Here is a 21,209-nt window from a genome sequence, read left to right as displayed (position 1 = left end):
GAATCCTCATGGACAGAGGACCCTGGTGGGCTATAGTCCATGGGGTCACAAAGAGTCCAATATGACTGAGCAACTCAGAACACAGTTAGAAAGTTAAAAAGGAAACAACAAAATATGTCTAAAGAGAGTTAAAGAAAAGATTTAAAAGATGAGAGAATAAAACATTAGACACTATTAGAGCTAATGTGTGCACGTGTACAGTCACTCCGATGTATCCAACTCTTCGCGACCCCCATGAACCATAGCCCGCCAGGCTCCCCTGTCCATGGGTGTTTCCCAGCTAGAATCCTGGGGCGGGTTGCCATTTCCTACTCCAGAGGATCTTCCGGACCCAGGCATCAAACCCAAGTCTCTTGTGTCTTCTGCATTGGCAGATGGATTCTTTACTATTGCACACCTGGGAAGCCTGTTAGAATTCGTATCTAAGTCCAAAAACTTTTCTTTGAAAAGTTCAATACAGTAGGGAGAAAGAAAAACTTCTAACAAGACTAATCAAGAAAAAAGAAAATTCAAACACATATCATTAGAAATAAGAAAGTAGAGAGAATTGTTTAAATCATAAAAGACTGCTCTGCACAACACTATAAAAAAATTAGAAGACCTCAATGTAATAAATATTTTTTCTAGGAAAATGTAGATTATCAAAATTAACTGTAGTAAAAGTAACAGACTAAAAATACCAGTGATCACAGGAGAAACTGAAAAGGCTTTAAAGAGCTAGTGCAACACCCACTCAAAAAGGGCACCTAGCCCATATGGTTTTATGGGTGAATTCTTTCAAACCCTCAAAAGACTATATTCTTATGTTATATAAACTGTTCCAGATGTTAGAAAAGACTTTAAATCTTTCCAATTAATTTTACAGAGCCCCACAGCCCAGATACCAAAACCTAAGAAATAACAAGCAGACATGCCAATTAGAGATAATAGAGAATCAAGAAACAGGACCAAGAACACACTTAGGATTAAGAAGGGGGTAAAAGTGGTATTTCAAGAAGTAGGGAAAAGATTGTTCAATATATAGTGTTGGTATCACCAAAGAACAATTTTTTAGAAAGTAATGTTAAACCCTTGCCTAATTCACTAAGGAAAAGATTAATATATTTGGCAATGTAAAATTTTTAAATTCAATAGTTAAATACTATTAAATGATAAAAATGACAAAAATTATTTACAACATAGATGACAGGAGAAAGTTAACTTCCATATACAAACAGAACTCTTAAAAAACAAGAAAAAGACAAACATACCATCAAAAATATGGACAAAAGCATGAATAGGCAATTTACAGCAGAATAAATTTTAAAGTATATAAATATATATAATTTTTTTAATATATAATTTGTAAATGTAAGATGGCTGGATGGCATCACCGACTCTGTGGACATGAGTTTGAGTGTACTCCGGGAGTTGGTGATGGACAGGGAGGCCTGGCGTGCTGTGATTCATGGGGTCGCAGAGAGTCGGACACGACTGAGCGACTGAACTGAACTGAACTGAACTGAAGATGATTATTAAATATTTTAAAATTCACATTGGTCAACTTTACCAGATATCAATGAAATAAAATTAAGGCAACAATGAAATGTACCCAACAAATTGACAAAGTTCTTTAAAAATATCATTATCTTGCTTTGTGTTGATGAAGATGCAGCAAAATAAGCTTGAGAGATTAGAGTATAAATGAGTCCAGTCATTTTGTAGGGCAATTTTTATACACACCAAAAGCTTTAAAATGTTCAAATCTTTTGACACAGCAATTCTACTTCTAGGCATTTATAAAAGAAAAATCAGGAATTGCATAAAGATTCAGCTACAAAAACACTCAATATCACGTTAGTCCCTTATAACATGGAAAAATTAGAAAACACCTAAATATTCAACATTTAGTTACTGTGGTCTATGGCACGCTCACCATATTGTAGAAGAATATTTAATAGCATAAATAAACGTCTATGTTATATTGCCAAGTGACAAAAAGCAATTGTCAAAACAATTAAAAATTGTTCAAAACATTGTTTATCATGTACACACACACACACAGGTCCCAGAATATTAATATTTACCTCTTGTCTGGGAGGAGAGGCTAATGGATAATTTTGCGAGTAAATTTGTATGTTGTTCTTTCAGATTATCTCTTTTAAATTGTACAAAATGATCACGCACTACTTTCTAACAGACCAGTGAAAGCCATTTCAAAATAGGAACTGCTAGAAAACAGCCAACATAGAACCCAGTGGATGGTGTGGCCACAGCCACCAACATCATCTGCAGGAATGGACCCTCTCCAGACCATTTGATGGTGGACCCACCTTCCAAGGTGAGGCCAGTCCTAAACACAAGCCCATCTCTCTCACTGGCCAAAGCCCTTCTTCCTGGGAAATGGGCAACGAAGACCTTATAGACGTCCCTTTTCTGCACACTCTCAAAGCGAGAGGTGTAAGACAGTAGGGGTGGAACAGGGGAGAGCATGGGAGGCCAGAGGGCAGCACAGAAGGGGCACTTACCTTCTATCTCACCTCCAGAGGCAGAGATCTTCGACATACTCAGGTAGGTGGTGGCCACAATATCGTTGTGGGTGAGGCGGTCCCTAGAGCAAGGGGCAGAAAGGGCCTGAACAAGCGCGGGATTCACAAGCCACAGCCCACCCAGAGAGGAAATGGCCGGAGTTATGCACCGTTAGGGGTCCCCAGTCTTCACACTAGGGAGGTAATGGAGGCCTAGTGACGTTTGGGGAAAAGAGACTGGAAAGAAAGTGTTACTCAAGACTCCTCTGGGGGGAACCCGGTCCATCAGCATCCCATCAGCCAAGCTGGAGGTCTGTGGGCACAGCTGCAGGTTGCAAAGGAGGAGGCCTGAGGCAGGAGACTGCTCAGGGAGCCAGACCCCAGGCCCAGGGAGAGCAAGGCTCTGAGAACTAAGACATACCAGACCAAGGAGAAAAATCAGGTGACCAGAAAGAAACTCTCTCTCCAACGAAGCCCACAGTCTTAATTAGCTTAGGGTAGCTAACACATAGCTCTTTTTTTGTATCTGATTTTGTATGTGACAAAGCACTTTTAGCTCCCTTGATTGCCAAGGATCCTTACAATGGCCTTGGGGAATAGGTGCTTTTATTAAATCTCTATTGCACAGATGGAAGGAAACAGGCTTGGAGCAGCAAAGTCCCTGCCCAAGGTCAAGGGAGGGAGGGAAGGAGGGAGGGGAGGAGCCAGGACAGAAACTGGTATCCTGACTCCTGGCCCAGTGCTCTCACCAAGGTCCACACGGCTTCTGGCTACAAAATGGGACTCATCCTGCCTCCCCAAAGAAGGCCTCTCCCCTCCTACCCAGCATAGGGGGCTATGGGGGAAGCTCCAGGACTGAGCGTTCTGTGCAGACCCTTCTTCTGCCCCACACCTGCCCCCTCGACAACCATATATAGTAATAGCCGGGCACTTTTTGCTGGGCACCTCCTGAGAGCCAAGCACTGTGCTGAAACTGTCACGGGACTTGGCCCATGTAATCCTGAGGCGGGATTCTGAGGCAGGTCGTGCAGTTAGCCCCCGTTTAGGTGAAGAAGCTGAGGTACGCAGGGTGACAAAGGCGGGACGACAAAGGTGGGACTTGAGCAAGATATGATGCCTCACGGGGAAACCAGAGCCGTGCCTGCAGAAACCTAGACCAAGAGTTCTCAATCCAGAGATTTGTGACCCCAGGACATTTGGCAACTGGAAATATTTTTGGTATAGAGGGGAGCCATAGAGAGAAGCCGTGATTGTAGCCAAACACCCTACAATGCATAGGACAGTCTCTCACTGCAAAGATGTTTCCAGTCCAAAAACACCACAGTGCCAAGACTGGAGGGGCAGGCTCTATCTCCTTCCAGAAGGTTCCCCATGTGCATCTTCCCTTTTCTTGGAGCCCAGTAGCCCTCTCTTCCTGCTGTGCATCCCTTGGCCACAGGCGGCTTCAGGAGATGACATCCACTTGCTTCACGGTGAAAGACCCACCTGAGTGTGGTGATGTCATTTTTCTTTTAAATCTTGCAGCCATGAGACACCGGATCTTTGCTGCTCCCTTCCTTCCTCGCCATATTTCCCAGGGAGGTGATTAAGCTTTAAAGTTTTGTATCAGGGCGGGGGCTACGTCAGGAAGAGTGAATTGTCAGCACAGATCTGTATCACTTTTCCTGGTGAGTGACGTTAATAGAAACTGCGAAGTAAAGAGTCCCTTAAATGTTTTACAATGAGATTATCAACACCAGATAATTGACAGTTGACGGCACTTTTAAACTGCCTTCACAACCAAACCCTAGAGAAGACCAGTAGCTCTTGGAGCAAAATAGGATTTCTGACCTCTGGGCTCCCCTGAATCTGGTGAAACGGGAAAACAGAATGGGAAGGGAGAGGTTCTGAGTCAGGTTTTTTGGAGGAGGAGGGGGTAGTTTGGGGGGTTTTGTTTTTTAATGAAAAGAATTCTTTAAGAACTGAATGGAAGATTAAGTTACAGAGAAAAGGCCATATGGACCATATCGTATTTCTAGGATTCAGGTAATAGTACAAATTTATCTGAGTTTTCTGGGAAGAAAGCCCTTTTCTGGATAGGAACTTGCAGCAGCAGAATGATTTCTGGCCAAGAGTTGGGTTTTGGGGCTTGGGGTTGCTTTTGGAAAATACAGCAAGTCTGAAAATAGACTCACAATAAAAATGCCACTTCAACCTAAACCAGAGAGGCAACCACCAGATTCCGTAATGTGTTTGGATTGTACAGTATGCCGTGCCTCACACGGACTCGGGCGGGGCGCATCCACAACACAGGGGTCACGGCGCCCGCGTGCATTCGCTCACACTGCCACTCACAGAGCTGCACCCAGGGCCCACTCGTGCACGCACACACAGCGAGGTGAAGGGACAGCTCTGTGGACGCAGAGCCCATCGCCCCAAACCGCCTCCCACAGAGCATACCAGCGGTCAGGGCCCCAGAGGCCGCTCCCTCCCGGCCCTCCTCACTCTCCCTTCCCTCTGATCCCCACACGCTGTTCTTTCAGGCCGGGGACCTGGCGCACACTTTAATGGCTCTGTGGCCTGGGGGTTTTCCCCAGTCTCTCATTATCCTCCTGGCTGGGGGTGACATGGGCTGAAGACCAAAGGACAACACGCTGGGAACCGCATGGCCAAGACCTTCTGGGGGCAGAGAAAGGACAGCTCTCTCTTTGGGGAAAGCCTGGTGTAGGGAAGGTCCTGGAGACGGCGTATGGGGACCCCTGCAGCCCTCGGGTGTGAGACAGGGCACCTCAGCACACAGCCCGGTGGTTAAGCACAGGCTTGAGTTTGAGCCTGGCCTCAGCTGCTTCCAGCTGTCCCCCCAGACAGGGCACTCAATGTATTCAGACATGCTCCCTTGTCTGTAAGGTCAGGCCATACCCAGAGGAGCATCAGGTGAGACAGGCATGTAAAGAGCTCACTGGGCAGAGGGTCTGGAGCACACAGACACTCACAAGAGTTAGATACTAATTTTCTAAGATGGTCCTGTGGCTACTCCCCTGCTGCCAGCTGGCAGTGCCATCCCTTGCTTGGGCATCCTGGCCCCCTTCCCCAGCATGGAGATCTGTTCCATCCTACCAACCCTTGGGGCATCTCAGTCCACCTTCCTGGAAGCTCTGCTCTTTCCAGCCTCCTTGCCTCTGCTTCTGATCCTTTCTTCATTAGGATGCCTTCATCTCAAACTTCCCCAAACTCCACTTCCCCTAGGAAGGCTCCCTGGGCCCTTCTGGCCCCAGGGATCTCTGGTTCTTGGAGCCATCCCAACCTGCTGTGAGTAAGCTTCCTAACAGCCCACACCCTCTCCTTCTCCAGCCTCCCTGTGAGGACACCACCTCACCTGAAACAGACTCCCCTGCTGCATGCAGACTGAATGGAAGGAAACCGAAGGACCCAGTGACCCCTGACGACAGCCACCTCAAAAGATCCCCAGACGCAGGACTCACCAGTCTACGACACGAATCCTCATTTTCTCACACATGGAGGGAAACTAAGGAGGGAAGAGAGATGTGTTGGGGTGAAGGCCTTCTGAAGAAGCGGAAGTCTGGGATGCAGGCGGGAGCTGGGAAGGCTGGGAGCCCGGGCCTCCTGAGAGTGGGAGGCTGGGAGCCCTGGCTTGCGGAGGACGCTCACCATGGCAGGCAGTGTGACACTCTGGTTCCACTGAGGATTGGCCGTCTTCTCCAGGATCTTGCTGCAGAGCTAGAACACACAAAGGATTGGTGAATGGAGCTTTGAGGGGACTCTGGGTACCCCTGGGGACCACCACAGCCACAGGCAGCCATTGTCGGCCATGGTGACCACCCTTCAGGCTGGGCAGAAGGTCCTGGGGGCTATGGAACCTGAGGCAGTGGGCTTAGACACCGGGAATCTTCCCAGGGACAAAGCTCAATGGTAGGTCAGACCCACCAGGGCATGGAGGGAGGGACAGATCGTTTGAAAGTCACAACCCTCTCCCTTATCTCATACCTCTGGCTGGAAGTTCCCGTCCCTTCCCTCCCATTATGGCCATGACCCTAAGTATGGCCACAACCCCGAGTCCAGACCAGCTTTCCCAGGAGTCCTAGCATCTGAGGCAATTCCCTTTGCCCATCAGCCCACACCACCTGCCCCTTCAGAAGACTGTGAGCACAGGGCAGGGGAGAGGACAAGGGGTCTGGGGGCTGGGCAGGGGGCCATACACCAGTGTTCTGAGAGGAAGATGAAAAGATACAAACCTCATAAGCCACAGTTTGCCTCCAATCTGCCCTGCTCAAAAGACTGGGCTTTCCACAACCAGAAACCTAGCAGAGGTGAGAACTGGATCCAAACCAGCAGCTCATGTGTTCTACTCTACCCTGGGAGGGCCCAGGGAGGCACCGATGCCCGCCCAGGGCATCCTGTACCCATGCAGGGCAGTGGGCAAAGGCTCTGTTTCAGATGCTGGAAGGTGTGTGTGTCCTACACATGGAAATAAGGAGACGCCTTCCTCAGAGCATTGACTGTGGGCCCTGATTACGCAAAGCATTTACTTAATTATCTCATCTAATGAGCAACTGTCAAGACTCTCCATCAAATGAGAGTGTGGCTTCCCCAGGGGCCAGGACTGTTTCCTCATCCCTGGTCCACCCAGTATCGGCCCCGTGGCCATCGTCCCCTCCTCCCTGTGAGGAGAGCCCAGGCAAAGTCTGGGGGTAGGGATGGGTGCCAGGAGTTGGCCCTTGTGTGAGCAAAGAAAGGAGTAAGGAAAGAAGAGAAACCAACAATTAGACAGAACAAAAGGCAGAGCGGGACTCACAGTTCTCAGGAGTGGGTACACCAAGGGCTGTAAAAGCACACAGAACGGTGTGCCGTCTCCCTCATAATTGAAGAAACACAAACAAAACGAATGAGATACCGTGTATCATCTATCAGAGTCATAAAAATCGCTAAAGCCTGTCAGCCGTGTCTTGGCAAGGCGATGGGAAACTGCTTGCTCAGATTTTGTTGGTGGGGAGAGAACAACTCAACCTCTCCAAAGGGCAATTGGCCACTACCTTTCAAAATTACAAATGCAGATGCCCTTTGACCTACCAGTTCTGCCTCTAGACATTATCCTACAGAAGTACTTGCACATGTGCAGAATAACACGTGTCTGAGATTATTCTCTGCAGCATGACTCCAATTAGGGAGGACGTGGAACAACCCACGTACCCACCAACAGAGGACAGGTTGGATCAAGTGCGGTCCATCCACAGTATGGAGTGCTATGCAGCTCTAGAGAATGAGGACCACTCTATGGTATGAAACAACTTTTGAGGTGCATTATTAAGTGAAAAAAACCAAGGTGCAAAGCAGTAAGTATCATGTGCAACCATGTGTGTTAAAGGTGTAAAGGTAAGAATTTATGGTCAGATGTGTGGCATGCACATAATGAAGCCAGAATGATGCAAAAGAAACTGACAATGATTTCCTGTGCAAGGGAGGAGATGACCGGAGGACTGCTGGACAGGTACAGGGTGAGAGGCAGGGTTTTCACGGTGGATGATAAATAAATGGACATGGTGTACGTAATAAATGTATCACCTAATTCAAAACTTAGATGAACAAAAGTGTGAAATAACAAAAGAGAAAAAGAAAGAAATGGAAGACTTTTTCATCAGACACAGCAGACAGGCCCTGCCAACATCGCTCCTCAGCTCCCTGGATGAGAGGCACAGGTGGTCCCCACCCTCCCCAAGCCCTGCCCCCGGGGAGCCACAGGCCTTCTCCCCAGCAAGCACTTCCACCTGTCTGCCCTTGGAGGGTCCCTCTGAGAGAGCCACCAAGATGTGTGTGCGGGAGCCTGAATAGCAGGTCCCCCCGTGACACCACAGGCCAGCACGACCTCTGGCCCTAGAAGTACCCAAAAGCCTTCCCACCCCCACTCCTCGCCCCACACCTAGCCAAGGCAGCACCAAGCTCCCTCCTCCCCCTTCTCCTTCTCCTCCTCTTATCTGTGTCTTTTTTTTTTTTTAACTCTCCTTCCCTTCATGACAGAAGGCCATTTGTCCATCTGTATCAAATACTCAAAAATAAGCATGCCCTCTGACCTGGTTCTAGGAACTTCCCTATGAAAAAGCAGAGTGTGGACAAAGATTCCTATACACTGATGTTCCTCACAGAGTTGTTCATGAAAGAGGAAAATTCCAAAAAAAAAAAAAAAAATCCAAAAATAGTTTAAATGTCATGTTATATTCATTTAATGAAACATTATTCAGATAACAAAAATTTATTTCAAAGACTATTTAATAACCTAAGGAAATGTTCGCCAACAAATGCAGTTTACCAAACCACATAGATATAGTTGACTTATTCTGGCAGAAGTTACACATTCTGTAAGTGTCCAAGTACAGCAGCTAATGAATACTGAGGCATGGCTCCCAAGGGAAACACAGGGTTAGGGGCCTGCAAGCCTCTGTCACAACAACTTTTGTCAACTGACCAGTAACTTTGTTTTATTTGTGTTTTTGTTTCAAGGCACCTTTCTCATTATATTAATATACTGTGGGTTTATTAACACTGAACTCACAGCCAACAGCACTTTAACTCATGCATGAACAAAACTTACCAAATACATAGTTTCTCCATAAGGCACATCACACTGAGATACACTAGGCAGCATTTCAGCACTACACTTGGGAGCCACTGTAAACTCTGAAATCATCAGCAAAAAAAACACCCCAAAAATGCAAAAACAAAAAATGACACCAAATAGACCAGGAAAAAACACATTACAGGATGAATGCTGAAACAAGAAAGGAAGCACAGCGCTCCAGCTCAGCTGGCAGCATGCACCTCAGCTGAATCAAACTGTCCGGAGTTTTACAAATGATGACCAAAGCACTGTAAGGATTGACTTGGGGATTACAAATAAATTTTAGCAAGTAGGCAAATCTGCAAATACAGACTGTGAATACCCAAGACAGACTGTATGCTGAACCAACTGTATTGTGCATCCAACTGTATTGTGAACCCAACTGTATTGTGAATCAACTGTATTGTGAATCCAGCTGTATTGTGCATCCAGCTGTATTGTGAATTCAGCTGTATTGTGAATCCAGCTGTATTGTGAACCCAGCTGTATTGTGAATCCAGCTGTATTGTGCATCCAACTGTATTGTGCATCCAACTGTACTGTGAACCCAACTGTATCGTGAATCCAGCTGTATCGTGAACCCAATGGTATTGTGAACCCAACTGTATTGTGCATCCAGCTGTATTGTGAACCCAACTGTATTGTGAACCCAACTGTATTGTGCATCCAGCTGTATTGTGAATCCAATTTTTTTCCAGGGGGGCAAGGTGGTGAGGGGAATGGAAGGGAAGAGGGGTTGGTGTGACAGATGGAAGGAGTGAGAGCTAGAGTGCGGAAAACATGCAGCAGGAAATATACACAAATGTGAATAGTGGCTATCTCTAAGGTGGTGCGCAGTACAGAAATATTAGTAATCATTTTTCATTTTCCTTGCTTTTCTCTGATTTTTTCATCTTTTGTTTTTACAATTAATAAGTTTTATTTTTGAAAAAAATAAAGTTGCTTTAAATCCTCCCACTCTGCCTTCCAAGTTCCTCCCCTGTCTTTTCCCCATACCGTGAAGAAATGTGACATGTGCGTGAGAGGATGCACCACACACACACCCTCCTAGCCCCTCAGGAGCATGGCCAAGTCAGGTATGGTTCACGGCTTAGATAATAGCGACACCAAGTGTCCATAAGAGGAAATGCAAAGGGGCCCAGGCTAGGGAGACACAGAGAACAAATCCCCAGGACAATTCAGAATCTTGGATGTAAGGAGAAAAAGCGCCACACCAGGCCAAAGAGAGGGACAGGCAGGATGAGACAGGTGATAAGGGCAGGAGAGAGCAGGGGAAACCATGATGAGGTGGCTGGGGCAGACAGCGGAGGACACAGAGACCTAGGGACCACACCAATCAGCTTTACATATTCCCTTGCCTTGGCCAGGCCCCCTACCTCCATCACCACCACCCTCCCCAATCCCCCCCACCCCCAGACATCTGTGCCTTCCTAGAAAAATCCCCAGGGACAGCCAAGGGCATTTCAGAACAGAAGAAGACCTAGAGAGGTGAAGAGGCTGCAAGGAACCAGGTGCAGCCAGGAGCCTCAGAGCGCTGAGACCCAGCTTCAGGGAAAGCCACTGAACTGAAGGCAGGTCGGTCTTGGTTCTAGTCCTCATCACAGCACCCCACTATGTTGGGAATGTGGAATAAAAACACATGCCTTGAGACATGACTTTCCTATCTCTCAAGTTGGGAAAACTAATTCTGGTCCTTGGAGTAAGTGTCCAGCCAAACTGCCTGCTTCCCTCCTGCCTTCATTCATCTCATCACAGTCCCTCCTCACGCCAGGTACAGGGCATCAGACTCTGACCCAAAGCCCAGACCAAAACTTCACTTGTGTAAGACCCACAGTGAGAATTTATAGCCCAACGTGAATGAGTTTAAAATTCATGTTACCTCTCCCACAGATATTTCCCATGAGGCCTGCATTAGCCTGGGTTGGAGGAGCAGCTCGAAGGCAGGAGGGTTCACATATCCAGCACCATAATGACTGATTTTAACACACTGAATTAATAAGTATGAAGGAGCATATTAACACTCAAAGGGGAAGAAGGTAGGGAAGCTCTTCTTTACAAAAAGAAAAAAAAGCTAATAGAGAAGGAGTGACAATGAAGGGATCACCCCTCTGCAACCTTCAGTGAATCATTCATTCAGGCAAGGAGGTCAATGGCTATGTGGGCCATTAGGTAAGAGGTTGTTGAGAAACAGGATATCAGCAAACAGACTGTGCCCACAGATTACCTCCAAAGTACAAAGCAGAGTGTGTGCTTTGACAAGGGAGACACCACCTTAACCAAGTAACCAGTGATGGGACAAGCTGACATGTTGTTTCCTGTTGTGATGCAAATACAATGTACGAAACATCACCTATGATGTGTTCCTGCCAAAATAGTTCATTTGAGTTTAATCTGGTTTTGAGACCTAACTTCGAAACACAGGGGCCAGAAAAACAAGTTAAGCAACACCAGAGGGAACTGGTGGGACAAACCCAGGACATGGACAGATGGCTTGTGCTCTTCAAAGATGCAATGTCATGGGCTGAGAAAAATGGGAGGGGAGATGGGAGGACGGCTGTCACAGAAGAGACCAGGGCAGAGCGTAAATTCCACTTGGACTGGAACAAAATTAAATCCAGCTCTGAAAGACAGCCGGGGAATAATCAAAGATATTTATGTGAGCCAATATTTGACAAGAATAGAAAATAACTGCTAATTTCCTAGGTGTGATAAACCTATTGTGGTTACAAAGAATTTTCTTTTTCTCAGGAGATGTATGCTGAAGCCTTTAGAGGCAAAGTGTGTAACTACCTTTCAAATGATTCAGTCGGGTGGGGTGGGGGGAAGTATCCACATACGTAGAGAGAAAGTAAATTCAGCAAAACACTCACAATTGTTTCATCCAAGTGGAGGCCGTTCAGTTCAGTTCAGTCGCTCAGTCGTGTCCGACTCTCCGCGACCCCATGAATCACAGCACGCCAGGCCTCCCTGTCCATCACCAACTCCCGGAGTTCACTCAAACTCATGTCCACAGAGTACCAGTGGTTGTAAAAGTTCACTGAACAGTTCTCCCAAATTTCGTGTTTTTAAATAATTAAAAAATGTTTCAATAAAGCATCTAATATTGATACATAGTAAAATAAAAAGCTAGACAGATAAGCACCAAACATAAATTGTATGATGCTTTACGGGTAATGTTATTTACTTTTTTCTGTAATTTTCAAAATTCCTCAATAAATATGTGCATCAATAATAAAAAAAGAAAGAAAACAAAATAGGGGAGGTGGGTGTAGTTGGTATCAGGTAGCAGGCAGAGAAAATAAGCTTATCCAAGGCCTTCCTCCATTCTGAAATCAACCTGGACCTCAGCAATCGGTCCCCTGACCTCAAGGGTCCTTTGTTGGTGGCATGGGCAGGCAGACCCTCCTTCTTTCCAAAATGAACCTAAGAATAGGTTAAGTGAAAAGGAAGACTGCACAGTGCTGTGTGAATGGGGGCGCACACCACCTCCATCATCATCGCCCTCGCTTTTAGCGTTTGTTGCCCACTCCAGTGTCCTTGCCTGGAGAATCCCAGCGACGGCGGAGCCTGGTGGGCTGCCGTCTATGGGGTCGCACAGAGTCGGACACGACTGGAGCGACTCAGCAGCAGCAGCAGTTAAGCTTGTAAACGCTCCCCTAACTGTCCTACAACGCCTGCCTGTCTGCCCGCTCCCCGCCCCTGCCTCCCGAGCAAAGCGCAGCTGGCTGCAGGCGCGAGCCCTCGGTCCCCTCGGCTTGGTTCTCAGCGCTTCTGCTCCGCCCGCCCGTTTCCAAGGGTGGGACCCGGGGGTGCGCGACCCCACCCTGCCGACCCCCTGGGTCAGAGGCGCCCCAGCGGAGCGGGGTCCCGGGAGCCGGGGCGGAGGCCGAGCCCTCCGGATATGTCATTGTCCCCCGTTTCCAGTATTTCCACCACAGTCTCTGCTCTGAGGTTACAGAGTAAACGCGATCGGGCTATTTCCCGAGGAACAGATGCTAACGAACAACCTAAAGCAACGGAAAACGAGCTTAAAGAGAGCAGTGCCTAAGGGCGCGGCCTGAGGGCTGAATTAACACAGCAAGCGTGTGGGGGTGACGGAAGCTGGATTTTGAACGACGCAGCACATTCTTGTGGGGAGGAAGGCCAGGACGGAGCCAGGAGTGCACAGGCCCGGGGAAAGGCTAGCGGCGTGACCGCAGGGCAGGCGAGAAGACACGCGGGCACGTGCGGGCTGTGCGCGGCGAGCGAGCCAGCGGCGCTGAAACCCGCTCAACTCCGCCCCGCGAGCGGGCTGCAGGGCCGCGTCCGCCCAGGAGGGGGCGCGACGCGACGCTCCGCACTCGCACAAAGACTGTACACGCTAATACTGGCCACGGAGGTGAGGCCAGAAAGTTCGGCTGGGTGAGCTCTGGTCAACCAGGTTATGCGGTTTCAACTTCATTTTACAGACAGGGCTGTCTTTTACACTAAATATGCTGGTGGATTTCTACGGCGAGAACCCGGACGAGAGAACGGACGCAAGGCTGTTGTGTGGCCCGTGGGAGAGATGACAGTGGCTAGGGGCATGGAGAGAGGAAAAGAACTCGGGATTTTTAAAGGCAAAAGCTAGCAGTGGGATCTTGATGTAGAGAGGTCAAAAAAGAGGGAAGAATCAAGGCAGGCCCGCATTTTCTGCCTTTAATGGTGGTACTGGTAAAGCAGTAGTTTCTGGAAGTGGGGCGGTAGAGGCAGAAAATGACTCCTTTACAGGGCGAGCAGGAGGGGGGTGGGCGGCACAGAGAGATGTGCAAAGGCACAGGGAGTTCTGGAGCTGAAGGCAAGGCTCAGAGTTAAACACAGCTGTGGATTCCTCTGTGAGAGGCGATGACTGAAGCCTGGGAGCAGCCGAGGCTGTCACGGAGAGCCTGGAGGGTGGGCAAAGCCGGCCCTGAAGTGCGATGGAGGAAAGAGTCCCAGGCAGAAGTCAAGAGGGACAGGAGCCACAGCTCCACTCTGGGCAGGAAGGAAGAGAGGTATGTGATCTCCAGGACCCCCACCAGAGTGGCCTTACTCCACTCAACTCCTGGCATAACTTTCTAAAAATAATCATTATGGTTTTACTGCATATTTTTGTTTGTTTGTTTCCCTATCATTGTGCCTTCACATCTGGTTTGCTTTACTTATTATTGCTTAATTTTCCCCCAAATATTCCTGTCTCTGCCCATATGTCGTCTCCATGTCCATCCACACCTGTCTGTCTCACACATGTGGGCAGACCTGTGTGCGTGTGTGGCAGCCCCAGAGAGCCGGGCCTGCGTGTCTCACCCCATGGCCCGTGACCAGCGCCCCCACACACCCCATGCACACAGCCTCTGGCGGCAGGCCCCGTGCACCCCTCACTCTGCTGCACGGCAGGACAGTGCCCAGCGCCCATCCACAGAGACGCCAGGCGTCACCCTCCCACAAGCCCTCTTGTTTACTTGCTTCTTACCATTTTTCCTGCAAAGCTGACTTCCACAAAGGGATCCACCAAGTTCTTCTTGTTACTGTCAAAGCCAAAGATCTGCCTCACGTTGTCCATCACAGCATCGTCCACTGAGGAGAAAGACACGTTGATCACTGCCTGCTGCTCCCCATCTTCAAAACCCCCACTGCCCACTTGTGTCTCCCAGCAGTCCGGGGACTCCCCAAGAGAGAGGCCATGGACCCCTCAGCCCAGCGTTCTGGGGGAGGAGGACCATCTGCCTACAGCAGCTCCTGAAGGTGCTGTGCTGCTCCTTTGCCCAGCTCCAAACAGCTGGTTCACTGTCCCCCCTGTTTTCAAAGGCATTCTGAATGGGTCCAACTGATTAACTGATTGATTAGAAATCTACATCGCTAAGAGCAATAAATAATCCAGAGAAAGACTGGGCGTTGTTAAAATAATATCCCATTACTGGTGCCTGTCTGACATTTTCCCTTATATCCATTAGCTCAGTGATTTTCCTGAGGGTAATGGATAAGTCAATTCTGTTTTGTTTTGTTTTTTAATTTAATCTATGATGCTTCAAACCAATGTTTTACTAATTAGCCATATTTTTACATATGTATTTATAGATGACAGATGTGTGTACGCATGTATGTGTATATATATGTTCTGTATAATGGTACATATGTATATGAAGGGCTTCCCTGGTGGCTCAGACAGTAAAGAATCTGTCTGCCATGCAGCAGACCCAGGTTCAATCCCTGGGTCGGAAAGATCCCATGGAGAAGGAAATGGCAACCCACTCCAGTATTCTTGCCTGGAAAATTCCATGGACAGAGGAGCCTGGCGGGCTACAGTCTAGGGGGTTGCACAGAGTAGGACACAACTGGCTGACTAGCAAATTCATGTACATGAATGAGAAAATCAGAGAAGGGGACACTGAACAGCTGTGTACTAGCCAGTGTCTGTCACATGGATACGACAGTCAACAAATATTTAGCAAATGTTTACGTTCTATTTACCCATATATTCTTTTCTTATTTATATTTAAATAACACTGCAAACAACTAAACGTCATCATCCATCCCCTTCACCTTGAGCAAAGCAAACATTTCTGTTTCCCCAGTCCCCTTTGGAAGCTCCCCAGCCTCACTTCTGCATAGTTTCAGCCAACAAATGCAGAATGTCCTAAAGCCATATTTTAATCCCATTACTTATTTAAAGGGTTTCCCCACGATTTTGGTTCAAGTAAACATGTACGGAAGGAACCCATTTATTGGTGTCATTAATCAAAGCAGAAACTCTCAAACAATTAGCTTCATGCAAAACTTGTAAACAGGACCCAAGGAGTCCCTGACCACTTGTTCTCCTGGACTCAGCTAGCAACAGTGCCTGGTATAATTCTGCTAGTGCACGCTCCAAAATGGTGGCTCATAGCCTGCAGCAAGAAAACCACCAGGGAGCCTTTTAAAACTACCAGTGGGTGAGTCCCACCTCAAACCAAGCCAATCTGAAACATTGGAGGAAGGGCCCAGGCATCTGCACTTCTTTAAAGCTCCAGAGATGATTTAATGTACAGTCTGGGCTGACACCCACGGCTCTAGAATACTCAGTATAACGCCCCTAGCATGTACTGAGTACACGGGGCAGGGCTAGTACAGGGTTGCTGCTGCTGCTGCTGCTAGGTCACTTCAGTCGTGTCCGACTCTGTGTGACCCCATAGACGGAAGCCCACCAGGCTCCCCCGTCCCTAGGATTCTCCAGGCAAGAGCACAGGAGTGGGTTGCCATTTCCTTCTCACTGTGAAAAGCCAGGCAGTGGCCACCATAGCCTTCCTGGGGTGATGGAGACTCGGTCACAGCTACGGTGACCCACTGTCCCAGTTTATCAGGGAAGAAGGAGTTTCCTGGAATGTGGGACTTTCAGTGCCGAAACCAGGACAGTCCCAGGCAAACTGGACACCCAGGAGTCTCCACTCAGTGGAGACACTGAGCCCTTCTAACAATTCAGCAACTGCTTCCCCAGCCAGGGGCTGCCAGTCTTCAGCCAGGGGCTTCCTAGAGGAGGGAAAGAGAATCCTAAAGGAGGGAAAGAGAATCAGTGGGAGCCAGGCATAAGCACACAATAGAATTGAAATGGTGCTGATGCCATTTCAGCATCAGGAAATGGTGCAGGAGACTGCTTTTCTCCTAAGAACAGTCCCCAAACCCTTGGGAAACCTAGAGAGGGTGTGAGGCTTCCCCAGACAGCAGAGCAGAAGGGAAGCTGGGCTGGCACAGATATAGTAGACCCTTGGGTGCAGAAGCCAGGCCAGGAGGCAGGAAGGGAGCCGGGGGCCAGCCCCTCCCTCTCCCTGCAGGGACCTGAGGCAGCCCAGCCCAGGGTCCCAGCGTGCATTAGCAGAATTATACCAGGCACTGTTGCTAGCTGAGTCCAAGAGAACAAGTGGTCAGGGACTCCTTGGGTCCTGTTTACAAGTTTTGCATGAAGCTAATTGTTTGAGGGTTTCTGCTTTGACTAATGACACCAATAAATGGGTTCCTTCTGTACATGTTTAATTGAACCAAAATCGTGGGGAAACCCTTTAAATAAGTAATGGGATTAAAATATAGGTATAGAACATTTTGCATTTGTCAGTTGAAACTATGCTGTCCGCTAGTGTGAGCCAAGACAATGGTGCACGGAGTAGTCCAACAGCCAGACCAGGCCTAGGAGATGCCGAACTGGACCGGGGGCCACTAGCACTCTCAGGACTGCCTGCGTCTCTGTGACTTCACCAGCACTGATATTACTTCTCATTAATTCTGGCTGCTTTTCTCCTAAGAAAAGTCAAAACCCTTGGGAAACCCAGAGAGGGTGTGAGGCTTCCCCAGACAGCAGAGAAGAGGAAAAGCTGGGCTGGCACAGATCTAGCAGACCCTTGGGTGCAGAAGCCAGGTAGGAGGAGGCGGGAGGGAGCCGGGGGCCAGCCCCTCCCTCTCCTTCCTGCAGGGACCTGAGGCAGCCCAGCCCAGGGTCACCCAGCAAGGGCACCACACTCACTCTGTGGCAAGTCCTCGGCCCTGAAGACCTTCAGACAGAAGTGCGCTCCGCGGAGGGCCACGCCGATCGGCCTAAGCAGGTTGCTTTCGATGTCCTCCTTGTCTTCAGAGGGGTCTTTTCTCTCCAGCTACAATACAACCAAATCTTACTACTTAATGTGTCCCCAAGCGCAGCGTTTTCCCTTCCTTTTCTGAGAGCTCACCCAACACACTGAAATAGTGCATCCTGAAGACAGGAAGAGTTCATCCTGCCCACTCGTAGCCTGTGATCGCCAGCAGGCTCCTTAGCCTGAGACTCAGCTTCGTCTGGACAATGGAGACAATGACACTGACCTCCCAGGCTCTGGAGGATAAACTTCAATAATGTGTAAATGCACGTGTCACCAGCAGGCACTCAAGAACCACCATCTCCTTCCCAACCCGCCCATTAAAAAACAGCGCGGAAGTGACAGAGGTCTAGGCTGGCCACTGTCTTCAGTAACGTCTGTTCGTTCACCCAACCAGTATTTATTGAGCAGCTAAGAAGTGTCAGCCTCATGCCGGGGGCGAGGGATGTAGCAGTAAACAAGGAGGACAGAGGTCCTGCCTGCACGGCACTCACCATTTCACAGTGAAAGACACCGTTAAGCAAATGAATGCAATAGCATGCGCTGAGTGTTTTGATTAGAACAGTAATAATAAAAATAATATATATTGACTATACACGCTCTCATTTAATTCTGACAGCAAGCCCCATGAGCAGTGGGTCGCAAACTTGGCTGTACATTAGAAACAGGAGAGCCAGTGTCTTCTGGACCACTGCTGCACAGTCCAACTAAAACATGGGTTCCAGTTCAACAGGTCTGGGTGGAGCCCGAGCCTCTGCATTCCAACAAGTGCCCAAGTGATGTCCATGCTGCAGGGGGCCAGGGCCTAAAATACCCCACTTTACAGATAAGCTGGATGAGAATTCACACTGGATGCAGAACTTGGCGGGGGGAGGATTCAGGGAGAAGAGAGCAAGAGGGCTGGTAACTGTGGACAGTGGGGGAGGGAACAGTGTTGGTGGTGTCCAGCTTTGAGACCTGGATGATGGATCCAGGCAGAGGCACCAACTCACGCAGAGTGAGGGCTGACATGCAGTTCGAGGAACAAAAGATCCACCTGCTGCACTTGGGCAGGTGAGGGGCAGAGGGATAGAGGAGAGGTGGCACAAGGCCATGCCCAGCAGTCCACGCCTTGCAAAGCTGCCTGGACCATCCTCACTTGGTCTGCAGGTAGAAACCCGCTTCAGAATCCCCGCAGCCAAATTCTGCCTCCCAGAGTGCCTCGCGTCACACAAGGGCCCGGGAAGGAGTTATTCATAGCTCCACACTGACTTTCTTCAGCTCACATCTGAAGAAAATGATCCCCTCCTCTGCTTTCAGTCATCCATAACACTGTTCGCTCCCATAGGCCACAAGCACTGATTAAGCACCTGTTGGGCACAAGACCTGTACTAGGCAAGAGGGGAGATAAAAGGGTTCGTATTTACTACCTTGTCCCTGACCTCAAGAAACTGAGTCTCAGTGACAGAGATGGACACACGACTAACTAAACTAACAAAACATGGGGTGGTGACTGAAGAGAGCTCCACCAGTTTCCCCGGAGGACAAGGCAGCCAGCGTGAGGAAGCGGCATCTGGCCTGGGTCTCGAGGAACAAAGTGACTTTCGGTCGAGAGACAGAGAGGGCCCTGCGACAGGCGGAAAGACAAGGACAGAAGCACGTTCTGGAAAGGGTCACTGACCGGCGTGGCCACAGCCCGGAGTCCACGCAGGTACACACCAAGAAGCGGCCTGCAAAATCAGCCTGAGGCCAAATGCTAATGGCCTTGAACGTGATGCTGAGGATTCTGGACTTCATCCCGAAAGTAACTGGCAGGCAGGGTGGGTCACTGGAAGTTTTTCTAAGAGGAGACTCACGTGATTTGTGCACGCATGCATGCATGCTAAGTCACTTCACTTGTATCCAGCTCTGCGACTCCATGGACCATAGCCCACCAAGCTCCTCTGTCCATGGGATTCTCCAGGCAAGAATACTGGAGTGGGTTGCCATGCCCTTCTCCAGGGGATCTTCCCAACCTAGGGATCGAACCTACGTCTCTTACATCTCCTGCATTGGCAGGTAGGTTCTTTACCAGTCGTGCCACCTGGGAAGCCCACCACGTGATTGTACCTGGGTTTTAACAAGGTGATTTTGGTGGCAATGTGGCGGGTAACTAGATTCACAGCGGCTGAACCACATCTCCATTCACTGGAAGGCCCAGATAAGACATGTGAGAGCCTGACCTTGGTCTCTGGTCTTGGGATTGGAAAGAGGAGAAGCACGCACCAGCAAGACTAGCCAACTGTGTGCACAGTGACTGCCAGGTTTGGACTGGGGGACGAGGAAGGGTGTTCAGGCCTCTGACCTGGGGACCAAGGGAACGAGTGCCTCTTCCCGGGATATCGCCTAACACAGGATGGGGAACGGGTGTGAGGAGTGGTCACCAGATGATACTGGGTCCCATAGGTGAAGTTAGAGGGGCCAAAGGGACGTGTTCATGTGCTTCGTTACAGGAAACTGGAACTGAGCATCTGGAGCTGCGAGGATCCAGGCTGGAGATGAGCGATTTAGGAGCCCAGGTGGACAGAGACGGGCTCCTCCACACAGAGACAAATACACTGCAAAATCTGACTGAGGCCAGATGTTCACGGGCCTTGAATGTCATGTCAAAGGCACAGCAGAGAGGCAGGCAGTGAAATCCTGTTGAGCTGCTGAATGTGAAGAATCCATTAAAAAAAAAAAGGTGCGGGGGATGAAGGGAGTCATACGTGCTGAAGGCAGAGAGAGTTTCAGGTAAGACACGGCTCTGGAACCAAACACTGTGGAGCAGCAGATCCAACTAGCGAGGGACGAGCTCCCGGGACTTGGCAATGGGTGAGGCTGAGGCAAGTGGCTCAGGAAGGAGGGGAGGGGAGGCGCACTGAAGCAGCGAGCTGGTGAGGGGCTGCGGGGAGGCTGCGAGGGTCCTCTCGAGAGTTACGTCACCTTGAGGCTGGAGGGAGGATGAGGAAAGCAGCTTGGGCAGGAGGGGTGAAAGCAAGGGTATGCTGAGGTCAGGAAATCTGGAGCCTGGCACAGACCAGAGGACAGAAGCCAGAAAAGAGGCAGAACGGACTGAACATGAAAGCGGGCACTCAAGACACACAAGAGAGGCGAGGAGGGGAGAGGCGGGGCAGAGAGAGGGGAGAGGGAGGGAGAGGGGGAGAGGGAGGGGGGAGGGGAGAGGGAGGGGAGAGATGAGGGGAGAGGGAGGGAGAGAGAGGGGAGAGGGAGGGAGAGAGAGGGGAGAGGGAGGGGAGAGACGAGGGGAGAGGGAGGGAGAGGGAGGGGAGAGACGAGGGGAGAGGCTCAGAGTGTGGCCGCAGGGGAGAGGGAGGGGAGAGACAAGGGGAGAGGGAGGGGAGAGACGAGGGGAGAGGCTCAGAGTGTGGCCGCAGGGGAGAGGGAGGGGAGAGACAAGGGGAGAGGGAGGGGAGAGACGAGGGGAGAGGCTCAGAGTGTGGCCACAGGGGAGAGGGAGGGGAGAGACGAGGGGAGAGG

At 49.5% G+C, this 21,209-nt stretch overlaps 1 protein-coding gene across 17 annotated transcripts in view; it reads right to left on the bottom strand.

The window, feature by feature from the left end:
- Positions 1–21,209, bottom strand: part of DYSF (dysferlin) — a 229,666-nt gene that overhangs the window by 135,771 nt on the left and 72,686 nt on the right. For all 17 annotated transcript variants that reach the window (XM_055400236.2, XM_055400240.2, XM_055400242.2 and 14 more), the window contains 5 exons: positions 17,606–17,732; positions 14,588–14,691; positions 6,156–6,224; positions 5,969–6,012; positions 2,508–2,590 (listed from right to left, as the gene is read on the bottom strand). In XM_055400236.2, the coding sequence (XP_055256211.2) occupies positions 2,508–2,590; positions 5,969–6,012; positions 6,156–6,224; positions 14,588–14,691; positions 17,606–17,732 (427 nt within the window). The remainder of the gene's footprint in view (positions 1–2,507; positions 2,591–5,968; positions 6,013–6,155; positions 6,225–14,587; positions 14,692–17,605; positions 17,733–21,209) is intronic.

This window comes from Moschus berezovskii, chromosome 11, assembly GCF_049115385.1.
Source record: "Moschus berezovskii isolate FMDL1 chromosome 11, NW_MosBer_1.0, whole genome shotgun sequence".
Lineage (NCBI taxonomy): Eukaryota > Metazoa > Chordata > Mammalia > Artiodactyla > Moschidae > Moschus > Moschus berezovskii.
The sequence above is the reverse complement of the archived record's forward strand: the minus strand, read 5'-3'. Positions and strand labels throughout refer to the sequence as shown.